At 42.9% G+C, this 11604-nt stretch overlaps 1 protein-coding gene across 2 annotated transcripts; it reads left to right on the plus strand.

Annotated features, from left to right (window-relative positions):
* Positions 1–2799: 2799 nt before the first annotated feature.
* Positions 2800–9972, plus strand: RGS4 (regulator of G protein signaling 4). 2 transcript variants are annotated; one of them, XM_044266765.1, is made up of 5 exons: positions 2800–2936; positions 5813–5917; positions 6225–6286; positions 6863–7029; positions 7455–9972. In XM_044266765.1, the coding sequence occupies exons 1-5, from the start codon at positions 2893–2895 to the stop codon at positions 7692–7694; spliced, it is 618 nt and encodes a 205-aa protein (XP_044122700.1). In that variant the 5' UTR covers positions 2800–2892; the 3' UTR covers positions 7695–9972. The 2 variants fall into 2 exon arrangements, with proteins under 2 accessions (XP_044122700.1, XP_044122702.1); XM_044266767.1 differs by lacking the exon at positions 6863–7029 and having other exon boundaries at positions 7455–7525.
* Positions 9973–11604: the final 1632 nt, after the last annotated feature.

Below are 11604 nucleotides of genomic sequence, written 5' to 3' on the forward strand. Positions count from 1 at the left end.
GCTCGGGTGGGGACTTGCCTGCTTGTGGTTCTTCAGACAGAACCTGTCACAGAGTAGGTGCTCAAAAGACAGGTCTTAAATCAACGAATAAATAAAAAGCAGGTCTTTTGAGAATGGAGCTGTTCCACCTCCCGAGAATCATTCAGGAATGACAAATCACAGAATAACAGAACAAAAGGCTTTGTGCATGTCAGAGAAAGAGGGCGGAAAATTGTCAAGGTATCATGATGTACCCGTCTTTGCCTCCTCAAACATAATCCAGTCCCACAGTGTAAAATAAGTTAACTTATATAAAGCTTTCCCAAACATCCTTTGAAATATTAAAACTCTTAAGAAATTAAGAAATTACAGTTAAAGAAGTGAAATAATATGAAATGCCTTGACAGATGAAAAGACCTGGATTTAATAAAGAACCAGAGCAATGTGGTTCCTTGCTGTCAGGGACCAAGAGAAAATCAGACAGAATCTCCTTGATGGAAATACCTAAAATTAATATTGCATTTTGTTATCTGCTGTATATAATCTAACAATAAACAATATTTGCCTAGCACTTTACAGTTTACAAATATCTCTGTTTACATAGTTTATCTCATTTGATATGATAGTTTAATAATACTATAGCCAGTAGAAAATCCACACCACCTAGTTTCAAGAAACCAGTTCTATCAGTAAAAAGCCGAGATCTTGGCAAATCACTTTTCTTCTCATTTACCTTGTTGGTAAAATGAAGGAGTTAGCCTAGATGACCATGAATCCCATCTAGCTTATCTATTGGCACTATTTGTATTTAACTTATGACCAGTCACACTTCTCTTTGACCCAGGTTCAAGGTCTTCATTCATGTTCCTAAAATCAAATTATTTGAATGATCACTGTCTTCGGAGCCTAGGTAAATAAAGAAGGCCCTGGTTTTTCGCTTTTAGTTATTCTCTACTCTTTAATGTCAATTCTGACTAGCCCATCTCCCTACCTTCCTTGGTCTGATGGCCTCGGCCATTCTGCATTGCACTGTGTCTCCTTCTCCAACACAACCAAGGACAACTGTCCACTTCTCTCTCTCTCTCTCTCTCACACACACACACACAATGTATCTGTTCCATGTTAAACCTTAAGGAAAAGTTGTCTGTAGTTAATCTAATTTTTTTCCTATCTAACTTGGAGAAAGCCAGATAATTTTTCCTATAATTTAAATACATCTTCTAGAAATTATGGCCATGCTATCATTTTCTTTTTCCTTTGCTATCTCCCTGCTCTGAGAACCATGGACTGGGGTAATGGGGTGGGCAGTGTGGGATGTCTAGGGTCATCTGTAAGGTAGACACATTGCTCTTTGTCACTTCCCTCTCTATATTCTAGGGTACCTTTGCATCTCCCTGGAACCCATCTATTTTTGTCTTTTCCATCTAAACCATTTGATGCCCCTGCTTCTCATATGTAAAGTACAGTCACTATATCTGGTGATCAGGAGCCTATCTACTTAAAAAAGGAGAGCTGTTTGCATCTGACATAGCAATTCATTCCCTTCTTCCATGCATAGCTTTCCTGCATGGGCGGGACCCCTCTGTCACTCTGGTGTGGCCACTGGAGCCAGGACTACAAGAAGGAAACGTTCTTGTTTCCTTCTTGGTTCTCCGAGGCGTTCAGTCTGTCATGCTGTGTGCAAAAGATATTAACCAGGTGCTCAGAAGCACCTGCAGGGTCATATAATCCTATGTTCACTCTGAAGCCTGGTAATACATATGCCAATTGCCTATTTTCTTCATTTTCTCCTCTTCCTCCTCCCCCTCCGACCTCCTCCTCCTACCCCACCTCCTCCTTTTTTGTGTGTGTCTGTCTCCGTCTCTCTTCAATATTGTCATGTACCAGTTTGAAGACGTGAATCCATAAGACATAATAAGATAATAAGTCCATTAGCGGATAAGAAAGTGTCTTTGTACTTGTTCATTTACTCCTTCCTCTGTTTCTCCAGGACTGTGTTGCAGCTTTTTGGCAGGAGGCTTGCATGTGTGAGGAAGACCATCAGTGCTAGGCTGAATCCTGTTCTCAGTAAGATTTCCAGAAAAGTATTCCACAGTCGGGCTGATTACAGATGTGGCTAATCCACTGTCCCCAGGCTAATTTTCTGTGCCGCCAAGGCCTGTAACCTTCTGCTCTCCAGCCATGCCTCTCCGCGCCCCTGCGAGAATGTGACAACCCAAAAGGCAACTTCTGCAAATCGAGACCTGGAAACCGCCGTCCTGCCAAATCCCCTCTGGAAATAGTGAGGATGAGATCTTGGACCACGTGGGATTAGCTATTTCTAATGCAAAAAAAGGAAGCGCCTTGAGATTCAGTCCCAAAATGAGCTCACGAACTCCCGCGGGCGCCTTTCCTTCCAAGAGGCAACCTGCCTGGACACTGTTTTTACAAGAAGAACGAATAAAGCAATGTTTCCTAACATTTGAAACTCTCTCCCCTCCCCCTCGCCTTTTCCAGAAATCCAAAACCCCAGACCGACATCGGCAGAGACAGGGAACACATTTTTCTTTTTTGTTCGCCCGCTTCGCAAGAGGATGGTCTCAGGCTGTTCACTTTGCTGGGTGATGCGTCAGTGCCTCCCCGCGTAACTCTCGCCGCCCCGGCGCGGGGGGCGGGGGGGGCGGTGCGGTGGGGGCTGCTGCGGGGCTGCTGTTTCAGAGCTGCCGTCTGATTGGCCAGGCGGCTGCGGGGCGGTGGTTTCAGGGCTGCCGTCTGATTGGCTGAGCGGCCGCCGCTGGGCTATAAAAGGGACCCCTGCAGGCTCCGAGTCTGACAGCATCTTCTCCCGGGGAAAGGCCAAGGGCGCTCAAAACCCAAGCCACAGCTCTTCTTGCCGCATTTCCTCCCCAGCTTGCGAATCCCACACCGAACAAGATGTGCAAAGGACTTGCAGGTCTGCCGGCTTCTTGCCTGAGGAGGTAAGATTATTTTCAGCCACTCACCACGTTAAACTTTCTGATTGACTTTCTTAGTTACTTACCTATACTCCTTACTGACCTAGTTCTTTGGAATTAGAAACAGTGTGGTCTGGGGGTGGGGGAGCTCAACTTGCTAGCTTTCCTCCAAGATCAGCCCAGAATTATCACTGGAGAAGTGTGCCCCTCTGAATGTTGGCACTTATGTGTTGTTTTGTATGACTTCGGTTTTGAGGGCTGTTCTGATCTTCTCACCGAGCTAGTTCGAATGAAGAAATGATACTTGTTTTCGGACCAAATGCAGTGGTCTGTGATGGCATCACTGGGGTGTGTGGAATCGTGTCTCTGAGCTTTCCGGCGGGGTGGTTTAGGGGAAGATAGCCCATATGAGGTTAGACTACATCACAGACACTGTGTTTTCTGTGTGGTGCTGCAGTATCTTCTACTGTTTATGTCCTTATAAGCAAGTGTGGCAATACAGTATGAGTTCCAATATTAGACCCTCCCTTTTCTTATTGCCCTTTCCCCCAGTTCCTGAAATGCCTTATGCCAGTGGTGGTTGAGAAGTATTGATCCTAACAATTCAGTTAAGCGTTCTATAGACGATCTCATCCTGCAGATATTGTTTTGTTGATGTATTGTCTCTTGATTTTAAAAAAGGTAAAACTAATCCATGGCTCCTCATATGCCTTTGGCTTAATTAAAAAAAAATATATATATATGTATATATATATACATATATATATAAATGCTTTCGGAGACTGTTTACATATTAGCCAGCTGAAGAAAAATACAAGACTAGTGCCTATGATATTATTTATTCTTACAGTTAAAGTCAGAAAGTCAGTCTGTATGTATACTACACCCTTGCTTCCCTGCAAATAAAAATTACCTTAAATCTGACTGTAGAAATATCCCAGAAAGCAAGTCTCCTGTGCACTTCTTAGAAGTATACCTTTCAAATATTCTGTCATTCAGGAGTGTTAAACAATATTCTTTATTAAATGCACTTTCTTGGCTGCTTTAAAATGAAGCAGGAGGGTCCGGCTGGGAATATGTATGGAGCAAGTTCCACTGACTACTACCATTACTATCCTGAGATGAAGGGAGCAAATTACTCCAAGCTTCAGTTAACTCCTATGTAAAACCAACCACACAAAACACAGGAGTGTCAGGAAAGAGTTATGCCCTGGTAAGTATTTAGGGAGACAGATGAAAGATTGCACTAGTCTGTCCAAGGAGCTGAGAAGCTAAGCTGGGGAGGTAACCGGTATAGCAGCAAGGTCAATGACTCTTCCATCTCCTCACTGGTCAACTTCCAATCAACTATTCCAACACTTCAACTGTTCCAACACTTCAACCCACTAACATCACTGCAGAAGGGCATGAACTGCTCAAGGTCACGTAGGCAGTACATGGCCAAGTGCACATCAAATCTAGCTTCCTGACTCACCTCTGAAGTCATGCTGGTTTTTATTTTATGGTTGCATTGCGTTATTAGGACAAATGTAACATCCTTGCTAAGCATAATTCCAGCTCTTTATGCAATGACTTGCATTGGTCAATAACTCAGATCTCGGCCTGACCCAGCACATGGAAATGTGAAGTGAGGTATATTTTGACAGAATCATGATATATATGTATCTTAGAATCACTCGAGCCTTCATGATTATATCTTGCTCTCATTGAGGAGGGTTTTGCATCCCCTGACCAGTCGGAGAAACAGGGTGGGGGGAGGGAATCAGTCTTGTGAGGAAGAGAAAATACCATTCATATTAGGGGCAATCCAGGAACATAATGGAATTCAAGCTTGCTGGAGAAAGGCGCATTGATAGGCCACCGATATAACAGGAGCCATCCTAAAATGTCTTTTTATCCTTGTGACTTTATTATTCTCCTTCTCAGGAGGAAAAGTCTAGTCATTCATTTCTTCTAAAGTGACATTGCTCTTTTAAAACTACTTCTTGGCTTTTATAATAAAAGAGATACAAACAAAAGAGTCATTAACAAAGAGACAGTTGAGCTTAAAAACGTATTAAAAGGTCCTTCTTTCTGAGGAAGTCACGTGCTCCGCTGCCCCCCAGCTACCTGTTAAACAGTGCAATAAGCTGGAAGCTCTGCTTTGATTAAAGTCACTAGCTGCGGTGGTGACTCTTGCCTGCTTCTCTGTTGTTTTTAAGGCTTGGATGCCCTTTATAGTGTAAATGCTCTTAATGTGTAGATATTCTACAGGAAAGTAGTAGAAGCAGCAGCAGCGAGAGATTTCTCTAGAAGCAAGCTTGAAGTTGCTCTGATGTTGGCGAGAACATTGGCATTTACCACCCCCTCCACTTCTCTCTCCCCATGAATATCCCATAACGTGAATCTCTTGGCACCACTTCAGGTGAGGTTGGGACCGAACAGCCCTTTCCCAGGTGATGGTGCCTCTGTAGGTCCCTCTGCTAGCAAGGAGGCAGGTGGAAACGGGAACCACTGTCCAGAAGGTGGCGTGCGGCAGGAAGGCACCTTGTTCCGCAGTTAACTGCTTGCTCTCCCCTTCCCATAAATTACCCAAAGAGCAGTCACGTTTTCACCGTTTCTGTTAAAAACACCAAAGCGTTCCATCAGTCAAAATGACCGGTTAACAGAAGAGGCTCCTGCAGCCGACTGAGGGTCTGAATTCTGTTGCAGACAGAGCAGGCTGGGCTGTTGTTTCCTAGTGAGTCAGAGGCAGACACAGCAGTAGGATCTCCTTTTCCTCACAGTTCACGCGACTTCAGCTCCCATTTCCTGAATAAACTGCCCCTACTCCTTTACTAGTAGTGGACTCTTTGAGCTCTGCCATTAAGGTATCTTTTAAAAAGCCTAATTAGCATTATTCTTTTTCTTCTTCTGTGCAGTGCAAAAGATATGAAGCATCGTCTAGGTTTCCTGCTGCAGAAGTCTGATTCCTGTGAACATAATTCTTCCCACAGCAAGAAGGACAAAGTGGTGGTTTGCCAGAGGTAAGAGAAAAGGCCTCTGTGGAGACCCAATGAGTATTAACTATTTAATGTCAGGATGTTCTATGAGGAAAAAAGGAAGTTGTGTTCTTAGTTAAACTAGATGTGGATCAAGGTGGCATCCATTTTCATGAAGACAGGACTTTCATGTGAAATGTCCATGCATTAATGGAAAGACTGCCTTAATCAACAACAGGTCTCATCATAAGGATGGGACAGAAAATATCTGCATGTTTTCAGGACTTAAATTTCTTGCCCTAAGTTTGTATCATGGAACTCAAGTTATTCTTTCTCTCTATAATGTCTCTAGGGTGAGCCAAGAGGAAGTAAAAAAATGGGCCGAATCACTGGAAAACCTGATCAGCCATGAATGTAAGTCTGACGGCTTTCTTCCCCACTAGGATGAGGACAAAAGCTCTCTAGATAGACAAAGTATCTCATACTATATTTGATCTAATAGGAAATGCAGACACAGTTGGGTTTCTTCTGACTTCCAGACTCAGGAGAACCAGTCTGCTTGAAATTTTACCATGCCCTCGAGCTTTGTGACAGACAATGGGATGTTCATACAGAAACCATGTGGAAAACCATCTCTCTCACCACATGGGGAAAAGGTAGACGGAAAAAGTTCCAAATATGGACACTTCTTATGGAATCAGCTTTAGTTTCTCTTTCTCAAACTTACTTTGGCAATTGGTGGCTGCATGGGTGTTTCAGAAACATTAAGACTTCAAACCTTGAGCAAGAAGCACTAGTTATAACTGGGATCCAATAGATGTCAAACAGATTAAGGTCACCTGACCCCAAGTGGCCCCCAGAAAGTGGAGAAAAAGTGGTTGTTTGACCCCATGCTTTATTTTTTCAAGCACCTTGGCTTTCTCTGAAATACACTGTCCCAAGAGGCCTGCTAGTGTTATGATTATGGTGGATCTTTGTCTTCCATCGCAGGTGGGCTGGCAGCTTTCAAAGCTTTCTTGAAGTCTGAATACAGTGAGGAGAACATCGACTTCTGGATTAGCTGCGAAGAGTATAAGAAAATCAAATCGCCCTCTAAACTAAGTCCCAAGGCCAAAAAGATCTATAATGAATTCATCTCAGTCCAGGCAACCAAGGAGGTAGGTCTTCATGGCAGAGAGCTCTCTGGATCTTAGTGAAATTTCCTGCGAGTGGTCTTCAGTGGTGTGGATCTTCAGATCACCTAAGTTAAAGGAAAAAAAAAAATCTGACAGTGGAGGAGGTCATTATAATCTCCATAATCCCAAATCAATCAGTTAAGAAACTCTTCCATCCAGATGCCTTAGATGATCTCCCTTAATGAGTTATATCTTTCCGTTTGTGAGAAAGAACAAATATATTGCCTTGCCCACTTAGAGGCAGATGAGCTTCTTACACTCTCTCGCATGAACCAGGGTTGAGCTAACTGTTCTTCTTTTCATTTCTGGGGTATGGAGGGTGCACACAGATTACTCACCACAAAGCACGCGGCCTCCCATCCTCAACGGGGCAGTGTATCTAATACATCTTGGCCTTTGCCCTGCAGGTAAACCTGGATTCCTGCACCAGGGAGGAGACAAGCCGGAACATGCTAGAGCCCACGATAACCTGCTTTGATGAGGCCCAGAAGAGGATTTTCAACCTGATGGAAAAGGATTCATACCGCCGCTTCCTCAAGTCTCGATTCTATCTTGACCTGGCTAACTCTTCCAGTGCTGGGTCAGAGAAGCAGAAAGGAGCCAAGAGTTCTGCAGACTGTCCTTCCCTGGTCCCCCAGTGCGCCTGATTCTCACAGGGTGCTGGAGGCCTGAGATGTTAAGACTCTATGCCTGGAAAACCTGAGGCCAAATATCGATCTGTATTAAGCTTCAGGGCTTTATCCACATTGTAGCTTAGTGTTCATGCTGCCTGCCATGTGTGAGTCTCTCCTGTGTAAGAAGTAGATCGAGTTTTGGTGTTTGGTTTCCATCAGGGCAGGACCTCCTTCCAGTCCAGATTTCCCAGAATTCCTTTAGGGTGCCACGTGAGCAAGTATCCAAAGAATGGTTTTGGAGGGGTGGCTTTCCAAAGACTGTCGCAGTTCTCTTCTCCCAGTGGCCTGACCTCAGGTTGGTTGGTTGGTACATTTCATGTGACATCCACAAGCACATGTATTCTGTTGGCACTTTCTGCAACTCTAGATGTTAAGATATGGTTGATCTATTATGTGTACCTATGTGTGTGTGTAAATATATGTATACATGTATACATGTATACATGTAAATATATGTATACATATATTTACATGCACACATAGGTACACATTCTATGTATACACGTCTATATGTATATATACATATATATTTCTGCAAGAATAGATAGGAAAGACCCTAGGTGCTCATCACTGGAGTGTGTGTACATACCTACATGCATGTACTGATCCCTGGTCTTTCATCCTGCAATCAAACAGGAAAATAGAACCAGTTGCCGTGTAGGCCAAGACAAAAAGGCTAATCTGTGGAAAGTTGATTCTGTAAACTCCACAGGTCTTGTTGGAGACGCATTCAAGGGACTCCATGCATAGTTCAACCACTGACAGCCTCGACGTTGAACAGTATTCTAAAGAGCCAATATCATAAAGAATCTTATGCCTGGCTGACACAGTTCTGTCTTGAGCTGGTTATTACTGTTGGCACTTTTCAGTCCTGAAGCTGCTGGCCTCCCCTTCTCTGCCCGAGTGCTTGGTATGTGGTTATCAGCAGCCGGGCTGGTACGGGAGTCAGGAGAGAAGATGCTTGAGCTGAATGAAGACAGGGAGCTAGGGCCCCGCCAGCTCTACCTGTTGTAAGATCCTGGCTGAGTGAAGGCATGGAACTTCAAAGTTAATAGTCTTATCCTCTCATCTTTTCTCTTTCCTGATCAAGGTGCTCTCCTCATTTTGTTTTTTCCTGAGGACTTCAGCCATCAGTTGAGGCTCCTTACCTCACTGTGGGTTTGGTTGGTTGCTTCCCTATAATGGCTCCAGGCTATATACCTCCCCTTACGAACCAGCAGGGTGGGAAGGATTGTATTTTATAAAGGACAAACATATTTTTACAAACTGAAAAGCCCTCACAAGTTTCTCTTTTGAAAGTAGGAGCTTGTTCATTCCACACCAGACATCAGGGCTGCACATATCTCTTTCCAGGCTCTGAGACTAAATGAGAGAGGAAAAGAAGGAAAAAAAAAAAAAGAAGAACAGAAAAATAAGATACCAATTGTTAGAACTACTGTTTGGAACTTTTCAAGGCACGTGAAATACTTGAAAATTTCTCATTTATGTTATTTATGATGTTGTTTTCTACAATGTTTTTATTATTGTATTGTTTTATAAATGGAGGTGCAGGATATCACCTGAATTATTAATGAATGGCCAGGAAGTAATTTTCTTCTCATTCTTCTAAAACTACAGCCTTTGAAGTGCGCGCACACACACACACACTCACGCATGCCAATTGTACCGATTTCTTCAGCATAAATTACATGCGTGAGCACCTTGTGGCTTTTAAGCCAACAGACTGGGTTGCAGAGTGAAAACACCAGAGTGTATCTATACAAATGTCACTGTATTAAAGATAGGTTTTCTCTGTTGTGCCCTTCTTGTCTCTCTGGCAGTCTTACTCCATATTCCCAGAGTTCTTCCTCAACGTCCTTTTTATTATACCTGGTTCTGTAGTTTCGTCTCTAGTTGACTCCAGGATTGAAACTTGTAACTCTATTGATCTTGCCCTATTATAACTGTCACGACTTTCAGATTGTACCTGTGCTCATGAGCTGCTGTCTTACAAAGAGGTCCGGAAGGTCATTCCGAATGAGAAGTAAATTATTTTATGTAATACAATTTTCCAGTGTGTTTTTCAATTGTATTTTCCCCTTATTTTATGACTCTCTGACATGCTGAGCTTACCTGCTCATGATCTGTGGGCAGAATACTCCTTCCCTTTGCATGCCTGCTTTTATCATGTGCTTGAAAGGCCTCAAAGCTGATGCTTCCAGTGAAACACATGCATCTTAATAATAAGGGTAAATAAATGCTTCATATGAAACTCTCTGCTTGTAAACACATTAATGGTCCACAAAATGTGTGATGAGAAACAGCAGTGTGTAGGGCGATGACAGAATATGGCTCACGTCCAGTCTCCGGTCTCCCATGCCGAATCTGGAGAAAGAAGCAGAAAACAAATGTATATTCTTCTGTTCCTGCCACTGCTCTGACTTCCTCTCATCACAGAGTCGAGGTAGACTTGGCTCCAGAGACTTTGCTCTGGTGATGAACTTGCAGGTCCTCAGTCGAGACTAAGAATGGAATTGGAAGAGAATTCGCCTTTCAGAGTTGTCCTTCTCTTACTTCCAAATATCTGTCCAATAGAGAAGGCAGAAACAGAGGAGACTCAGAAGGTGGACAGGAGCTGTAGATACCTGAGGGACAGATTCCTGCCCAAACTGCTTAAAATCCTTCTCCCCCGCCCCTTACAGATTCTGTCCCCTAGAAAAGGGGTATAGAATATTCCCATTCATGGATAAAGAAGATGTGGTATATATATACATACACATATATATACACACATATATACACACACATATATACTCATATATATATGTATATGTATGTGTATGTATATATGTGTATATATATGTATATGTGTGTGTGTATTTATACACACACACACACAATGGAATACTATGCAGCCATCAAAAGAAATGAAATCTTGCCATTTGCAATGACGTGGATGGAACTAGAGGGTATAATGCTTAGCGAAATAAGTCAATCGGAGAAGGACAACTATCATATGATCTCCCTGATATGAGGAAGTGGAGATGCAAAGTGGGAGGTTTGGGGAGTAGGAAAAGAATAAATGAAACAAGATGGGATTGGGAGGGAGACAAACCGTAAGAGGCTCTTAATCTCACAAAACAAACTGAGGGTTGCTGAGGGGAGGGGGTCGGGTGAGGGTGGTGGGGTTATGGACATTGGGGATAGTGTGTGCTATGGTGAGTGCTGTGAAGTGTGTAAACCTGGTGATTCACAGACCTGTACCCCTGGGGCTAATAATACATTGTATGTTTATAAAAAAATTAAAAATTTAAAAAAAAGAATATTCCCATTCATAGTCATGGGTACAAGGTCTGTTAAGGCATGAGACACCCATTTCCTGAATTCTACCTTTCCCATTGCAAGAGTCAGCTTACAGGGTATTAAGAACCACAGATTTCAAGCTATTTTGTGGAAAAGATCCTTTCAGGGACCCGAAGAAAATTAGGGACCATTCGACGAGAAAAACACACAAAGCAATCCAAATTCATCAAAAATATTTAAAAGGAAGTTTTACAACCCCTTCTCCCCCGCAGAACACACAGGGCTGTCCTTCCCCTTTCCCATGTGGGTGTGCCAGACTACCTGTGAGTGTGTGATCGCTGCCGCTTTTATATAGTACCATCTTCCAAGTATGGACAGAGGAATTCAAGTCACTGCTATTAGCGACTCTGAGCAGTATGCTTGTCTCTAATCTCCACCTTGCCCATCCTTTCTTCTTGATGGTCAGCCATGAAATAAATAACACATATGTGCAAACTCTTTCTGACTGTGATCAAGGACCATGTTTTGAAAAACACTTATTATTGCTTGTTATACGTCAGATATTATCCTAAGCACTGCATATAAGAAATAAATTTAATTC

The sequence above is a fragment of the Neovison vison genome, chromosome 10, assembly GCF_020171115.1.
Source record: "Neovison vison isolate M4711 chromosome 10, ASM_NN_V1, whole genome shotgun sequence".
Taxonomy (NCBI): domain Eukaryota; kingdom Metazoa; phylum Chordata; class Mammalia; order Carnivora; family Mustelidae; genus Neogale; species Neogale vison.